At 47.7% G+C, this 16,913-nt stretch overlaps 1 protein-coding gene across 1 annotated transcript in view; it reads left to right on the plus strand.

Moving 5' to 3' along the window:
- The window catches only part of EHHADH (enoyl-CoA, hydratase/3-hydroxyacyl CoA dehydrogenase), a gene marked incomplete at its 5' end in the record, with an annotated part of 16,732 nt that extends 4,999 nt beyond the window's left edge, over positions 1 to 11,733 (plus strand). Inside the window, 2 exons of the mRNA XM_010191455.1 lie at positions 2,578 to 2,919; positions 10,463 to 11,733. Coding sequence (XP_010189757.1) covers positions 2,578 to 2,919; positions 10,463 to 11,733 — 1,613 coding nt within the window. The remainder of the gene's footprint in view (positions 1 to 2,577; positions 2,920 to 10,462) is intronic.
- Between the last annotated feature and the right edge of the window lie 5,180 nt (positions 11,734 to 16,913).

Here is a 16,913-nt window from a genome sequence, read left to right on the forward strand (position 1 = left end):
CTGATGTGTTCATCGTGTTCCTGCTGCTTTGATTTCAGAAATCAAGCTGTGGCTGTCCCACACTGATCTCTTCTTCCCAGATTTGGATTCAGACCATTTTTGCCTGTTCATAAATATGTCCCTGATTCTTACTGGCATTGCAGAAGCAAGTATGCTGCATGGAGATGCTGTAGCCAAACCTACAAAGCCAAACCTGTTTAGCTTACAGCTAAATAAGAGTTTTATTACAGGACCCTGAGGAGATTTACTTTTCTTATTTGAGGAATTGTCTCATGTGGCTCATCAGTATTTGTGCTTACAAGTACCATTCCCTATCTGAAGACCATGCTTAAAGGCTCCCAGCAGCATTCTTTTTTTACCAGTCCTTTCCACATCAGAGACATTGTATGATGACCAGTCTAATGAGTCCCACTTAAGTAAGTCCTAAGTAAAGGACTGTGGATAAAGAGCATTTCCGGGTTAAACACATACATTTAGGGGAAAAACGAAGGATTCTAAAATAGAGGAACATTATCCTGACTGAATCCTGCAATATTGGCAGATACAAACTATATTCACCATAAATGTGAAAACATTTTTATGAACTCTTACGCAGTAAGTGTTCATCATTTTGTGTTCTCTAAAAGGCTTAAATAAAAAGTCTGAGCTCTGAAGACCATTATTTCAGGAAATCAGCATCTTAAGTCATCCTGGAAACTGCTATTTCTGTTTCTCATAAACATTGCTTGGTTCTTACAGGAAAAAAAAAGCTAGAGTCAGGACATGTTCTTTGGGCAACCATGGTTGCGGTGCTGCCATTATTCTTGCTCTTCAGTTTCCTGTGTATCATTTCCAGCTCCTGAGTCTTCTGCTGATGCACTGGCATTTTCCTAACTCAGACAACAGGAAGACAAAGGGGAGCTGGATGCAATATGCCACCTTGGATGGAAGTAAGCCTCTGTGGCTGAGCTCATAGCAGGAGCTCAGGCAATGCGACTCTATACCAAAGCTGCTCAGCATAAGGTTCTCATTAGAGGGGGCCCACCCACCATCCTGCTTTGGTGGCAATCCTGGGTGCTTCTGGGAACAGCACTGCCGCAGTCAGCGCGGTAACATTGCTGCACAGTTAGTTAATGATCTGGATGCGGCTATGATGACTAAAGGGTCTTTGTGAAAGTAATGGAATATTCAGGGCATACATCCTGAACTTCTGGTCTTGTTCCTCCATGGTCTTTACTAAGGCAAGCTACCATTAAGAGCAGAGAAAGAGCCTGAGTGTGGACAGATCAGAGGTCACAGAATCACAGACCGTTAGGTATTGGAAGGGACCTCCAAAGCTCATCCAGTCCAATCCCCCTGCCGGAGCAGGAACACCCAGATGAGGTTACACAGGAAGGCGTCCAGGCGGGTTTTGAATGTCTGCAGAGAAGGAGACTCCACAACCTCTCTGGGCAGCCTGGGCCAGTGCTCTGTCACCCTCACTGAGAAGAAGTTTCTTCTCAAATTTAAGTGGAACCTCCTGTGTTCCAGTTTGTGTCCGTTCCCCCTTGTCTTATCATTGTTTGTCACCGAGAAGAGCCTGGCTCCATCCTCGTGACACTCACCCTTTAAATATTTATAAACATGAATGAGGTCTCCCCTCAGTCTCCTCTTCTGCAAACTAAAGAGCCCCAGCTCCCTCAGCCACTCCTCATAAGGGAGATGCTCCACTCCCTTGATCATCTTTGTAGCCCTACGCTGGACTCTCTCCAGCAGTTCCTGTCCTTCTTGAACTGAGGGGCCCAGAACTGGACACAATATTCCAGATGCGGTCTCACCAGGGCAGAGGTCTCCCAGCAGGCACCCAGGTTTGTTCTTCTGAAGAGGATGGAGGGGGTTTTGGCATTTGAAATGTAACTAACTTCTCTCAATTAAAATCCTTTCTAGGTATCACCATAGCAACCTCTGTCTGTAATGAGCCTCATGTATTTGTGTGGCTGCATGATTCACCCCTTACTGACACAGAAGCATGAACTCTCCCTTGTTATGCATTTGCTCCCCAACTCATGCTGCGTGAGCTGTCCTCTTGGTTAGTCCCAAAGTGAACAGAGAGACTCCCGCTGTCAGGGAAGAATTGAAGTCGGGGTATATTTCCCAGTTTCTCTTACAAATGGCTGGGTCAAGGCCCTGGCTGCAATGCATGTGGCTAGCAAAGTCAGTTGGGCACTGAGTACTAAACTGGAGGAAAACTTCAGTACTGAAGCTTATAGAAAGAGCCATATGAATGTGGCAGCTGGGACTGTGGAGTAAGAACTGGAGAAGTCCAGGCACTCTGTGTAGCTGAGAAAAGGGAGAGAATTACTGCTTTGAAATAGAAGTCTTGTTTTTTTGAAGTCTGAAAAGGGACTTGAAAAACTGTAATTTTCAGAAGAAACAAAAAGTGAAAGAGAAGCATCAGACACTTGAGTTCTACAGCCAGATCACTATGGCATGCAAGCTCTAATGAGCTTAGGGGAGAAAGAGGTAGACTGCATTCCCAGCCTATGTGGAAAGGGGTGAAAATCTGTTGTGTTCCAGATGTGGATGCTTTGTTCTGTAACTCCATTTCTCTACCTGCAGGCCAGCCATTGGGACCCCGCAGGCTCAGCCTGAAGCCAGTTCCAAAACTGCCCAACATGGAAGCATTTCTCAGCGAAGCTCTTGTGAAGGTGAAGAAGCAGTCCCGTGGGTACCTGGCTCCAGAGCTGTGCTTCCAGGCAGTCAGAGCCGCCACGGAGCAGCCCTTTGCAGATGGGGTCCGGAAGGAGCGAGAGCTGTTTAATGTCCTGCTGACATCAGGCCAGGCCCGAGCACTGCAGTACACTTTCTTCGCAGAAAGAGCGGTGCAAAAGTGGACAATACCCAGTGGAGCTTCGTGGAAAAGTGCTTCCCCTCAGCCCATCCACAAAGCAGCTGTGATAGGTAAGGGAACAAAAAAAGCGGTCGCGTTTGCTGACCATGCAGCTAACAGCAGAGCTAAAGGGGAACAGCATGAGTATAATCGAGTTTTATCTTGGCGGAAAGCCGAAGTGGGCTTCACTAGCAGTCACTCGCCAAAGTCGCTGGTACCCATCACAGCCAAAGATTCACTGCATCCCATCACTGCATTGGTAAGCTCAGGAATTCAGGTGGCAAGTCACATTCCAGACTGTTACCTGGTAACTCCTCTCTTTTTGGAAGAATAACTTCCTTTCGCTTCAGTCAGCTTCATCTATGGGCCATGAACAGTCCCTTCCCTTCAAAATACAGCTGTATTGAGTCCTGGCTTTGTTCAGTGTTATAAGCAGGTTTGCATGAAATTCTGCTCCTCCTGGTCTAGTTCTGTACTGCAAGTGCATGTGCACAGATTCACTCAGGGATGCTGTAATACAAAAAATGTTTTGACAGCTGTATTTTAAGAAGATTTCCTCTCACTGGGATCCACTCCTGCCATTTTGTAGCCCAGCAAGATAATGCCTTCATTAATTTTTTATAAGAGCAATTTAAATAAAACCTTTGATGCACTGCTGAGATTTAATAACAAAAAAGTATCAGCTCTGCCTGTTGATAGTAGCACTCAAAAATGGTTAGACAATTAATGGAGCACTTGGAAAACATCCATTCTATTTCAGAGAAAGCTCACCAGATCAACACTGCTCTTCCAGGGGTACTTTTCAAGCCTCTTGTGCTCTGCAATATGAGCTCTCTGAAAGCTCATTTCAGGCCATAGGAACACCTTATCTGTGGAGGTTTCCTTCTCTTCATTAGCTGCCATGCCTTATTTTTAGTGAAAATGGTTTTTAAACATTAATCCACAAATCTTGTGAGGAGGCTCTGTGGGTGTTACAGCATTTGGGTAAAGAGGCATGAACCAGGCCAGGTTTATCATGTAGCTTGACAAGCACAGCACCTTGGGCACATGCAGTCCCAGACAGGTCAGCCCTGCAACACGCGCTTTGGCAGGAAGGGCTCGTGTTGGAGGTTTTTAGGAACAACCAGGTGACCAGAACGGGCATTCTTTGCTACATGCCGATAAAACATGCCAGAATAAAACATTTGCAAAGTCCCAATTGCAATGACAGTTTAGCCAGAAGGGCTGTTTAGATCTGATCTGCTTATTTTGGTGCTGTAACTGAGCTAGAGGGATTTCTGAGAACAAATGCAATCTCTATTTGAAAGTTTCTAGTAGAAACACAATCTGTATCTTATTTCCAAGCTGAACTGCCTGGGCTACATCTCCCATCCACTGAATTAAGTATTTGCATCTCATCCCCAGACAGGTTTCTGAATTCTGATCTCAAATTGCTCAAATCTCTACCCCCAAGTTTCAGTGTTTTTTGTAGCTGGTAACAGACAATGTTCAAGTTTATTTATTCTGCAAGAAGTATGGGTTAACTAAGTGCTTTGATTCTTTTGCTGCAGAACGCAATCTCTCACAATCTGGTCCTTTTCATGACTCTGAATTTCCCCTAATTTTTCAACACTTTATAAAGCGTGCATAGCCCAACTGGGAACAGTATTCCAGGAGTAATTACACCAAGACCAGGTATCAAGATGTCTCTTCCTTGCTCCTACTTAGTATGCTCAAGTTAACAGCCAACTTTCATATTAGCCGTGTTCAACACATCCTGTTAATTATCTACACGCAGGGAGCAGCAGCACCCCAGGGATGGGGAAAAAATGGCAATAAAATCTCCCCAGGGAGAGAACCACAGGATCTTTGAGGCTGGAAGGGACCACTAAAAGTCATTTTGCCCAACTCCTCTGTTCATACAGGGCCACCTAGAGCCAGGTCACCAGGATCATGTCCAGAGGACTTTTGATTATCTCTAAGAATTAAGATTCTACAACCTCCTTGGACAACCTGTGGTAGTCCTGAGTCATCCTCACAATAAAAAAAGTGCTTCCTTATGTTCAGATGGAACCACCCATGTCTCAGTTTGTGCCTGTTGCCTCTGGTCCTGTCACCAGGAGCCACTGAAAAAGCCTGTCTCCATCTTCTTTACACCGTCCCCGCAGGTAATTATTTATGTTAATGAGATCCCCCAGAGCCTTTTGTAGGCTGCAGTCACTGCTCTCAGCCTTTCCTCATATAAGACACACTCCAGGCCCTTAATTATTCTAGTAGCCATTCACTGAACTCACTCCAGTAGCTCCCTATCACTTTTGTACTGGTGAGGCCAGAACTGGACACAGTACTCCAGTCTCACCTCTCCTAATGCATCCCTACGTACCATTATCCACCTTTGCCACCAGGTCATATTGCTGCTCACAATCAACTTGGTGTCTACCAGGACCCCCAGATCCTTTTCTGCAGAGCTGCTTTCCAGCCAGTCAGCCCCAGTATATACTGGTGCTTAGGACTATTCCTTCCCAGGTACAGGACTTTGCACTTCCCCTTGCTGAACTTCATGAAGTTCCTATCAACCCATTATTTCTCCCTCTGGATGGCAGCACAACCCACTGCTGTAACAGTTATTTACAGTACCTGAGCAAGGCAAGTAGGGCAGACCCAGAGGTGATGTCCAGGATCCACTGGAAGTGCAGATGATCATCCAAAGTTCATATGATGATGCAGGTCCAAGGTAAAGTTGGGAAGCCAGCATGCAGGCTCAGGTCCTGGTTTAAGTGTCCATAGCCTGGCACACCAGTAAAACACCAAAACTCCTCCAACACAACTTAAGAAAGAGCTAATGCCCCACATCTGAGCTTAAATAGGGCTCCGAGGCTCATGGGAAGTGGATGTGGGTGGAGGCTGCAGGTGTAGCTGGTCAGGGTCATTAAAACTTACCAGTGCACGCAAGGTGTTGACACTTATCAAGTCTCCTAATCCCTTTTCTGAGTCAGTGCTTCTGTTAATACAGCCCCCATCGCCCACAATTATAGTTTCCTTTGTTTATTCTAGTTGTTCGCATTATACTTCATTTGATAAGTGACATCTCCTATTTTGGAGGCTATCGATCACCTTCTTTTAACTCTCCCACACCGTAGTGTTTCATTGCTTTCCATCACTTCTTTCTGCCACCCCATTGTGCTTTTTCTCCTTCCTCTGGAAGGTTTTCCTTTTATTTTGCCTTTTAATATCAGTGAAATTGCAAGTCTGTTAGAGACAGGCATAGAACATGGCAACACAGTTGTATTTTTTATGTCAGGCTGCTGTAACAAAAAGTAATTCTCCAGCCAGTACCATGCTCTACAGAATCTCATAATGTCACATTCTTGATCTTAACTACATTCTTGCAACACCAGAAATCAAAATCTTAGGGATGATTTTTGAGGGACTGCCACCTTTTAAAATAGTGATGCTCATCCATGTAAGTGTTGAGTCTACCTGGGTGATCCAGGCTCTCTCTATTTGCATTCCAGAGAGGAGGGCAGTCAGAGCAAGATGTTGCGTCCATTTTGGATGGCCAGAAATCATGCAGAGCCCATTTTCCAATAGACAGTGCTGTGCTGTTTCACTAAAACCACGTTGCATTGTGCTGCTATTTCCGTCTTTTATCGCTGCATGATGGGAAGCAGCTGAAATCACTCTGACCTCCTCCTCCTTCGGTGCCTTTTCTGTAGGTACAGAGGACCTCTAGGGGATGGAAGCGGTGCCACGAAAGCCTTGCTTTGTGGCTCTCCTGTCTGTCCAACAATAGTAGGAGCTTGCTGGAGAGAGCTGGCACATCACTTGCTGACCATGTCTTAATGTAGATTCAACATCGAGAGTGATCTATAATTTCTGTGGGCACGCTTGGTAGATAGCATTGCTGATAAACTGGCAACCATTGCTGTGCAGTGCTGGCCTCCCATCAGCTGTCCTTGTCTGCAGTTTGCTCAGTGGAGTAACACCCAGCCGTGTGAGATCCCGCCTGCTCCTGGCCTGGCTGTCCTTGGCTGTCTCTGTCACACGCAGAGTCGCCTATTTCATTTGCTTCTGCTTGTTTTGGGCTCTTGGCCCCAATCTCTTTCCACTTTCTCTAGTTACTTGTCACCCAGGAAGAGAGTTCATCTCTGTCCCTTCTGCAGCCTTTCCACAGTGCTCTGCTTGCCTTGAGTATCACATTATTTCTGCTTGAAATTCATACCTTGAAACAGAAGAAGCAGCAGCTCCAGTCTGCAGCAGTCTGCCACCACCAATTGCGCATTTTTGTTTTTAACAGAAAAACTGGAACAGTCTGCGTGTTTTTACCGATCTATAAAGTATTATTTCCATTGCTTGGCATTTTTAAATCCAAATATTCATTATAGTTCAGGATGTTTTGCACTGATCTGTATTTCTCTAGTGTGTGTGACTGTACATGAGTTGCTTTGTACGTATTTCGAGTTCATTTGATTTGAAATTTGTTTTTAAAGTCCTTCAATTAATTTTGCATGATTTTTCACATTCCAAGTCCTCATGCGACAGATCAGTAATGAACAGTCATTATTCACTCAGCTTGCCCGGCGAATGGATTTGTCATATCCATATTTGGCCTGAAATTACGTGGGTTCAAGTGTAGTTTTATTTGTCAAAGCTACAATTCAGAACAAAAGACCTGAAGGAAGATGGCCAGGCACTGTCCTTTCTCCTGAAGCAGAGTTCAGTCTTCTATTGAAAGATGTGCCTTGGGCATGAAGGATGGCAACACAGCTTTGAAAACAATCCCCTGGATGGGAGATAAGAATGGAAGGGGTTTTTTCATGGTCGGGGGGAAGTGAGAGCTCTGTGGAGGGAGAAATCAGAACTTACGGCAGCAACTGTGGAGTAGTTCCTAGCCGTGGTTTTTCTGTGCAGTCGGAGCTGAGCGTGCGACATTTCCCTTTCTCTTTCTTCTGCAAACATAAAGCCAAATGCTGCCCTACCATTTTTTCAGCTCTAATATATTCTTCCCAAGATCACTAGGCTCTGTAACATTGAAAAGGGGAGTCCTCAGAAATGCTTCTTTCCCTGCTAGATAGCCAAATCTCTCCCTGGGTTTATAGCCCAATTTTAGAAAATATTTCCAGGGGAATCATGCTGTGCAAGCTCTAATGTAACAAAACCCTTGGGGCTTTCATTACGCTCTCTGCCAGCTTCATTAAACATCATTTCATACAGGCCACTGAAGAGTTATGTAGTAAGTTGAGAGACAGCTTTTCTAGGTCAGAAACAACCTTGGCAAGCTCATATCTTATCTATAAACCTATTCCCATGGCCTGGAAAGTGAAGTACTACAAGCATGTATGCCTGCCTATCATGGGAGGTCTAAAACCTAGATGGGACTACCCATACTACATGTGGACGAAAGCAAACAGGGGAATCGGCTCGTACCGCTGCAGGACTTCCCTTGAAAAGACGGCTGGAGAACCTCTGCTCGTGGATGAGGCTTTGATTTAGGAAGAAGCAGCATGTGCGTGTTTTGAGAGAACTGCTGTCACTCATGAGTCTGAAGCTGAGAAGAGCAGGAGTGAATAAGGCCTGGGATGTGTGCGTTATTTCCGTAGTACAGCTTGGGAATTCAAGGGAGAAAAGGCAGAGACTTGAGGAGGGAGCCATGTTGAGCAGTGCACACCTGAGTTTGGTGTCTAAAGAGCCTTACATATGGGGCTGGGCTGTGCACCGGGCAGTGAGGTTCCTCCTGCCCCAGAAGAAAGCAGTTCCTGCAGCTCACCAAAGGCAGGGACAAAACTGCCACATCCAGGGCTCTGGGTGCTGAGCACAGTGGGAGGAGCTGTCTGCATCTGGGGTTTTTTCAGTCAGCATTCCATGAACACTGAAGTACTAAGAACTGATTCATGTTGTTTTGGTTTAATTTTCAAATTAGTTTTTCGTGGTACTTGATTATGAAGTAGCAAATCTAATTTCCTAGAAAGGAACTTTAGCATTTGCTCGGGAGTGTAATGGTTTATAAGCAGGCTGCCAGATAGCGATGTCTGAAAAAAATATCTTCTTTTGGATAAGCAGGGATTGTTTTAAGTGTCTTGTGTACACAGAAGCTGAGGGGGGACAGAACTAAACCAAGGGCGTGTAGCTTGCAGGAGAAACATACTACCTTGTTTGACCTTGGTTGTTGGAACTTGTTTAAATGACAACATCATTTCAGTTCCTCTTCACAAAGCTGCTTTAGACAAATTTTTTAATCCCCTTGTTTCTGTTTATTTGTTTAGCTGACTTTCATTTGTAAACCCAGGATTAAAAAAATCATTTTAACAGAATTATAACAAACCTCCACTTTGTCTGGTTGTTGCTTTATTTAGGGTATTAATAATCCTCCTGTTCAGATGCTTCGCACTTTTAAAGCTAGTAAAATTGTGCTGGCCTTCTCTTAGCAGTTTGTATTAACTTAGTCCAAAAAGCCTCCATCATGGGTGAGCAGGATAAAGCGTGTGGGTTGTGTATCACAGGGAAGTGTGCAGCTTCATTTAATGTGACGGAGCGCAGAGCTGGTAGAAGGGCTCAGGAGGAAAGGGGTCGAACCAGTAATCTCTACCCTGGTGTTCCTGGGGTAGGAGCTAGTAGTCACGTATTTATGGATCTTGGAGAAAAAAAAAATACGGCTTGAGTGGATGCTCAGTTACAGGAATTCTGGGCATGTGCTTTAACTGCGTGGTTGGACAAGGAAGACTCTGTCCTCGAGAATCCTCGCAGGGTAGGAATGGCCTGTGTTGGAGGACCTGGGGAGTTCCCAGTGAGCAGAGATGCCTGATATAAAGCCTGAACGGCAAGCGAAAAGATACTGATTTTCCAGAGTGATTAAAAAGGAGATAGAGGATGTTGAAAACAGGATTAAGCGTGCTGTGTTAGCTCCATCCTGTCTGACCTGGCAATGAGAGACATACAAGATGTTGGAGACAAAGTTTAGAGTGCCAGAGCGTATTTACAGAAATAGCAGCTGTATTTTCTTTGCTTCAAAGCTTATACAATGAAGTGCAGGAGGAGATGAGGAAGGAGACAAAGAGGAAGCTTGGAAGGAGGAGGGAGAAACCAGCTGAGCTTTGCTGGTGTTAAAATCTCTGGGTGGTGTGTATTTGCTTACACTAACACTCGGTAAGTGCCCACAAAGGGCTATCTCACAGGAACAGAGAGGCACTGATACCCTCTGGGTGAAGCTTGCTGTGAAATTGCCTGCTAGAAGTTGGTAACGGGGTTGAAGCTGAAACTCAGATCTCCTGTCTTTGATCCCCAGGTTCTAACGCTAAAGTGATATGTTGGTTTGCACAGGTATGAAACTTTGCAGGGAGAAGACATGAATCACACGGCCTGTGCACACTCGAGTGAATCCCACCGGTATTTTGTAAGCTTGAGAGGACATTAACTTGCCTTTATGCTACTGCTTTTCGAACATTTACGCTCACTGGAAGAGAGAATTCACTTTCCTTTTTCCCAGTCTTCAACACTTCTTTTCTGTCTGCTCACCAATCATCTTGCATAGGCTTCCACTTTTTATCCTGGAGATACAAAGGAAGTGCTACTGTCGAGTGGTTAATTGTAACATTTTTTTATTCGTAGTCTCTGATTTTCTCTCTCTTTTATCCCTAGGGCTGGGAACAATGGGCCGAGGCATTGTGACTTCTTTGGTTAAGGCCAACATACCTGTGGTAGCCCTGGAGCAGAATCTGGAGTATCTGAACACGGGGAGAAAAGCCGTGATGCTCCTTTTGGAACGCGAGGCTATGAAAATGGAGCAGGGTGCCCAAACATTGGATTTCCATAACCCTGCACGTCTCCAGTTCACTGTGGACTTTGGTGCGTTGCAGGATGTCGATCTAGTCATTGAGGCTGTGTTTGAGAACATGGCTCTAAAGAAGGAAATATTCCACAAGCTGTCAAGAATCTGCAAGCCAGGGGCCTTTCTGTGTACAAACACGTCAGCCCTCAACGTCGATGAAATAGCTGCTGCCACGAGCCGCCCGCAGCAGGTCATTGGCACACACTTCTTCTCCCCTGCTCATGTGATGAGGCTATTAGAAATAATCTATGGCCGTCACACATCCCCCACCACCATTGCCACTGCTATGCAGCTAGCCAAAGCGCTGAAAAAAGTTGGGGTGGTGGTCGGGAATTGTTTTGGGTTTGTTGGGAACCGAATGATGTTTCCGTATGTACAACAGGCAATTTTCCTTTTAGAGGAAGGAAGCAGACCAGAAGCTGTAGATCAGGTTCTTGAAGATTTTGGGTTTAAGATAGGACCTTTCCGAATGTCTGATCTTGCTGGGCTGGATGTGGGCTGGAGGTCTCGAAAGGACCAGGGCCTCACAGGTGCCTCACTCCCGCCAGGAACGCCTGCCCGCCAGCGGCGTGGCCAGCGCTACAGCCCGCTGCCAGACCTGCTGTGTGAGAACGGCAGGTTTGGCCAGAAAACCGGAAAAGGCTGGTACCAATACGAGAAGGCTGGAGGCAGGAGAGCCAAGCCAGATCCATGGCTTCACAACTTCCTGGCCCAGTACAGAGACACCCATGGCATCAAGACCCGCTTTATAGACCAGGAGGAAATCCTGGAGCGGTGCTTGTTTCCCCTCATTAATGAAGGGTTCAGCATCCTGGCTCAGGGAATAGCATCGGGCCCAGAACACCTGGATGTGATTTATATCAATGGGTATGGGTGGCCAAAGTACAGGGGTGGTCCCATGTTCTATGCGTCCACTGTTGGGCTCCCTCGCCTTCTGGCTAAACTGCAGAAGTACTCTGAGACCCACCCTGATGTGCCCAGCCTACAGCCCAGTGTCTTTCTGAAAAAGCTGGCAGGGATGGGGAACCCTCCCCTCAAAGAGTGGATGTCCTACCTCAGCCAGCCGAGCAACAAGCTGTGATTTCCTTGATGCCTGCTCTACGTTCAGCGGAGGCTGATCTCATGAAACAGCTGCTGTGATTGCACTGTCTTTTCCAATCAAAACCAAAGTGCTACAGGCTCATAAACAATGTCACTGACCTTCCTGGGCCCTTGCAGGCCCATGATTGATCTCCATCCCCCTTTTTCTGCAGGTAACCACTGCCATTACCTACCCTTTCTTCTCCGCACCAGCCTCATCCACCTTCTTTGCACGTTGATGTGTCTCATTTTGCTTTGCCTTCAGATCTTCACGGCAGTACAGCTCTTCCAGTCTGTCTTTGTGGAAGGGAGGGAACAGCATTCACAGCCCACAGAGCCAGTCAGGGTAGGAGGCAAGAGAGAGATGGCCACAGTTCACCTGAGATCAACTGGATCTCCCAGACCCTGCCCTAGGTCTGTTTCCCAGTTTGTTCAGGTCTTTCCTGTGCAGCCCACCTCCACTGGACTCCCTGGCTCTCCTAAAGACAGCCAGCTGGAGCCCGCTCCCTTCCCGCTGTGGGGGGAGCGATAGCAGAAGGGGCACAGCACCATTCAGAGGTGAAGCCAAATGAATTGGAGAGAGCGGGTTTGGGCAGAGAGCAAGGGGCAGGGCTGGTACCGTCCCTCCTCCCTGCTGGTAAGTGACAGAAGAGCCACAAACACACCGACCTGACTCACCTGCCCTGTGTGCTGGCTCATGTCTGGCCTTCTGCAGCCAGACTCCGTCGTCCAGCATCATTATCCCCACCTGGCCTTGCCCAAGCAGAAACATCTTCTGGCATCTCTGAAGTGTGGATTTGTGCTGTTATCACTCTCCCTGTCTTGCCTGCCTACAGCTACTGGATCTTGGGGCTCGGCATGCTCTAACTGACCAGATTGGAGCCTGGCCTGGCACTTACTGGGTTTTCACATGGGCAGAGGGCACACTGAGAAGTACACGACTGGAGCTGTGCAGGCAGGAGCATTGCTGCAGGCACACAGTGAGGTGGCAGGTCTCCAGCAGGGAGCAAAGCAAGGGCAGAGTGAGACAAACTTACTCTAGGCTTGATGCTTTGGGAAAAAGTCCCCCATTTCTCGTGACTAGGGAACGTATCCTCCGGTGCAGTGTGGGGAATAGGTTGGTCTGGGTTCCCTTCACAGGAAGGTTATAATTTGATGTCTGATTTTTGCTTTTTATTTCAATAAAAGTGCTTGGATTATCTAATGACAGATTAAATGACATCATAGGGAAAAATGGAAAAAGGAAAAATGTGTTTGTTCTTTCTTTGTACATACCTCTATCACTTCTCTGAATGGTACAATTAGATAATTTTCCTGTTTGTGGAGGGCTTTGTGTTTGAAAAGGCTGCATGCTTCTTTTTTATAAATGTAACTTATTTTGCCTTGTCCTTCGGTGGGTGAGGGTGCAAAACTGAGGGCAAGAAACCCTTCAGAAGCCACCAGCCAACCCAAGCGCCTGGTTGCAAGGAGGACTTTTCTCCAGGACCAGAGACAGAGCAGACTCAGGGCCCAGCAAACGGCTGCCGTTTCCCCTGGGATCACTCGTGTGCCGCAGCCGAGAGTGATCCAGCGATGGCTCGAAGGTGAAGATCCCCGTGAGCAGCCTCCGCGTGACACGTTACACAACAGCGCTGGCTGCTGTGGCTGTCACGTCACCCAAAAACAGCCCTGGACGCTGTCCCCTCTGCTGTGCCTCGAGCCCTGGTGGTGGCCTGCACTGGAGATGTGCTGGGAAAGGGCAGTCAGTTCCCCTTGCAGAAGAGGGCATGCCCTGCCTCTGTACGAGAGATGCTGGGCTCATCATCAAAACTCGCCAGCTTCTACCCTGTGGCCAAAACGCCTCTCCTCACCTGCAGCACTTTTGTGCTGGTGCATTTGATGTGCCCATTCCCCTTCTCCCCTCATGGAATTGAATTAGAACAGAGGCTGTTCACACGAGTAATGTCTCTACTGACAGAAATTCATTTGTAAATTCACATCGACCAAAGCAGCACAGCATTGATCTGTGCTTCACGTCCCAGCCAGCCACCAGTGACAGTGCTGGCACTGAGAGCTTCATTCGCAGCTCTGAGAGGGCAGGCGCAAGGCTCCCTGCAGCTGCCAGGAGCGTGGGGGAGTCCCGGCCTCTCGGCTGCTCTGCTCCTGGCAGGGTGAGAGCACGCCAAAGGACAACAGCAGCTCCCTGGTCCCCAGCCCCGCGGGGCAGTGGCCCATGCTTAGCAGCCTGATTTGAAGCCCTTGGTGTGTGCTGACATGCGATCTAATCAGAAAGCTCCAGTCTGTTCTGTGAGCCTCTTTGATAAGTTGTTAAAATAACAGCCTTGCAAAGTCCCCGATCAGCTCAAATATGCAGTGATACCAGAAATATGCCCATGAGTGAAATGTTTCCGCATTTAACAGGGAGAGAACATGGCCCCACACAGAGGAGAACTTGATAACCACCTGGTACAGGATTAGTTTTCCCACCTGTCTTTTTAAACCAACTAACCATTTTCACTCAGTGATAAAATACCTGTCAAAAATGTTTTCCAGGTTAAACCATCCCTGCCGGTGAGGAATGTCCTCAGCTCTGCTCTCTTGTTGCCAGACTGACCATTCTAAGCTAGGTGAGCGTAAGCTGAGGTCGCAAGGCTCTCCAGCCTGGCAAGGCCTCGGCGACACACATTGCAAGCTGGCTCAGGTCCATCCGTAATCTTTGGGCCACGCTTCTACTTTCACATGAGCGCCTGGCTGCAGATCTATGCTTTCTGCACAGCAGGGATGCTTGCTTTCAGTGCTGAGGATGTTGGGCTTCAGCCCTGTGAGTACCCATGGTCTCTCGCATGCAGCTGCAGAATTGTTAGATGTCTTTAATTAAAGTCGGTGAACTCTGCCAGTGCAGCAGATGCCTCCATTAACTGCTCAGCCACAGGCATTTTGCAAAACAGCAAAGAATGGGAGTGCACCAAAGGAGAGAATTGCTGTAGCTTTGATCAGCATCCCCTACAGCACTGGGCCTTCAAAGGGAGGCGAAAAGCTCCTTGCCTTATGGCGTGCTAAGACGTGCTGTCCCGCAGCACCTCTCCGAAGTGGATGGGGCACTTGAGTCTTGCCAGAAACACCTACACCCATTTCTGTAACCCGCAGTTCACCTCCCTTCACTTCATTTCTGTAACCCCCAGTTCACCTCCCTTCACTTCATTTCTGTTTAACAGAAAGGGATCTTACGGCCCAGGCTGAGTCTGAGAGCAGCTCTGGGGTTGACATGGCAGTGGAGAAGCCAGCAGATAGAAGGGACAGTTATCCTTGGGCTGGGGTCCCGTGGGAGCTGAGCTGCATCCTGTTTGTTGCTGGTGGGCTCCAGGTAACGGGAGGACAACAGGACAGTGTCAGAAACACCTGATCTTGCAGTCAGTTTCTCCTCTGCAAGCTGAGCAAGGTTCTGAATGTTTGCAGATTTCAGTGAGATTTCAGCAAAACAAAGGCAGGGGAAGCCCTAAGAAATGATTCGGAAAGCTCACTTTCCTGTGCAATTATCCTATTTAAAATCAACAGGCCTGGGAAGCTCCCTCAGACCCACGGACCAGCACCTAGGAAGGCCCAAAGCCCCCTGCCCAGTGCAGCTGGGCTACCATGTCCTGCCCAGTTTGGCTGAGTTTGGCAGGCCTTGTCCCTGAGGCACAGTGTAAACCTCCCTGCCACCTTCAGCCAGCTCTGATTGCTTTTGTCCCAGCGATCAAAACCATCCCCAGAAACATCCTTTCAGCCCAGTGAAAAGCGCTCCCCAAAGCCGTGGGCGACTAGCCTGCGAGGGCAGAGGTTGTAGCCCCAGCTCGCACATCCCAGGACATGAGGGCATAAACTGGGGTGCAGCTGGGCTTGCCTGGCACTGAGATGGTGTAGGAGGGAGTGAAGGGCTCCCCAGGAGTGTGCAAGGGGTGAAGGGCAGCAGCAGAGCAGGTATGTGCTGGCTGCTTGTGTGCGCTGCCTTGAAAGGAGCTGGTGTACGGCGGGTGAGCGTTCCAGCCCTCCCACTCTGGCGCCCAGCCCATCTGCCAGGCAAAGCGCCCGTCCCTGCTCCTAGCAACCAGGGAGGGCTCAGTTCAGAGGGGACCAGCAGGACCGTTTTGTGCAGCCTCCATCGTAACACAGGCCAGAGGCTTCCCCCAGAGAGCCCTGCACTGTCCTAACAGCTAAACTCCATCCTTCAGAGCCTTTGCTTTGGGGGAGAAGGTGCTGTGGGTGTGCAGGTGGGGAGTATTGCACAAATGCACATGGCAAATAGGTCTGACAGCCTGATGGGGGGGACAGGGTCATGCACAGGGTAGGAGCTGCTCACCTGTATGTGCTGTTTTGGAGGGGGTCTCAGCCTTGTGCCTGGCTCAGCACCAGTGTGAGTGGTGAAACATCCCAGGATAGTCAGAAGCACGGCAGGGAGTCGGTCTGTGCTGCAAGTCAGGGACGATGGCCAGAGGTTGTTCAAAGTCTTGGTGCAACTCTCTGCTCTGCAGTTGTGACCCATATCTTGTCTTTACCCACAGAGCGCATAGCTGATTGCAGCGATACACCTACAGCTTGGTTGTTCTTAAGCTCTTTTCTTGTCGGCAAGAAGCAAATTATTCTTTTGGCGCACCTTCAGGAGAGTGTGCAGCATTGGGACACCACTGGGATCTGGCCCAAAGACAAATGCCAATGGAACTCTCTGGGAATACTCTGGAGAACACAGAAAAATAAGTATTTTTGACTGCTCCTGACAAAGAGCTATTGCGTATTGTATAAAGATAAGTGACTATGAAAATGACTGGTTTGACTTCTGTTCTAGCAGAACGCTGACTTCAACTCTCAGAACCAGGCAGATAGGGGCAATAAAAACATCATTTACTCTCAAACATGACAGGGAAACAAGCCCACCACTTCACTTAAGAGACAGTGTAGCCACTGCTCAAGATAAATCCAGACTTTAATTTTGGCTCAAAGATGCGCTTGTTATCAAATAACACTACACTTTCATATTAGTAGTAGTCAAAAGTATATCTACTGATTATTTTACAAAATGGAAGACAAAGTTTATGTTTTTAAAATCACTGCATGCTTTGAAATAATGGTTTTTCCTGATCAGACGACCTCAGAATAAGTACCATGAAGAATAAAACACAAAACCAGAACTGCCTGTGCCACGGACCACGGACCACATGTGCAAGC

The sequence above is a fragment of the Mesitornis unicolor genome, unplaced genomic scaffold (genome assembly GCF_000695765.1).
Source record: "Mesitornis unicolor isolate BGI_N332 unplaced genomic scaffold, ASM69576v1 scaffold23109, whole genome shotgun sequence".
NCBI classification, from domain to species: Eukaryota; Metazoa; Chordata; class Aves; order Mesitornithiformes; family Mesitornithidae; genus Mesitornis; species Mesitornis unicolor.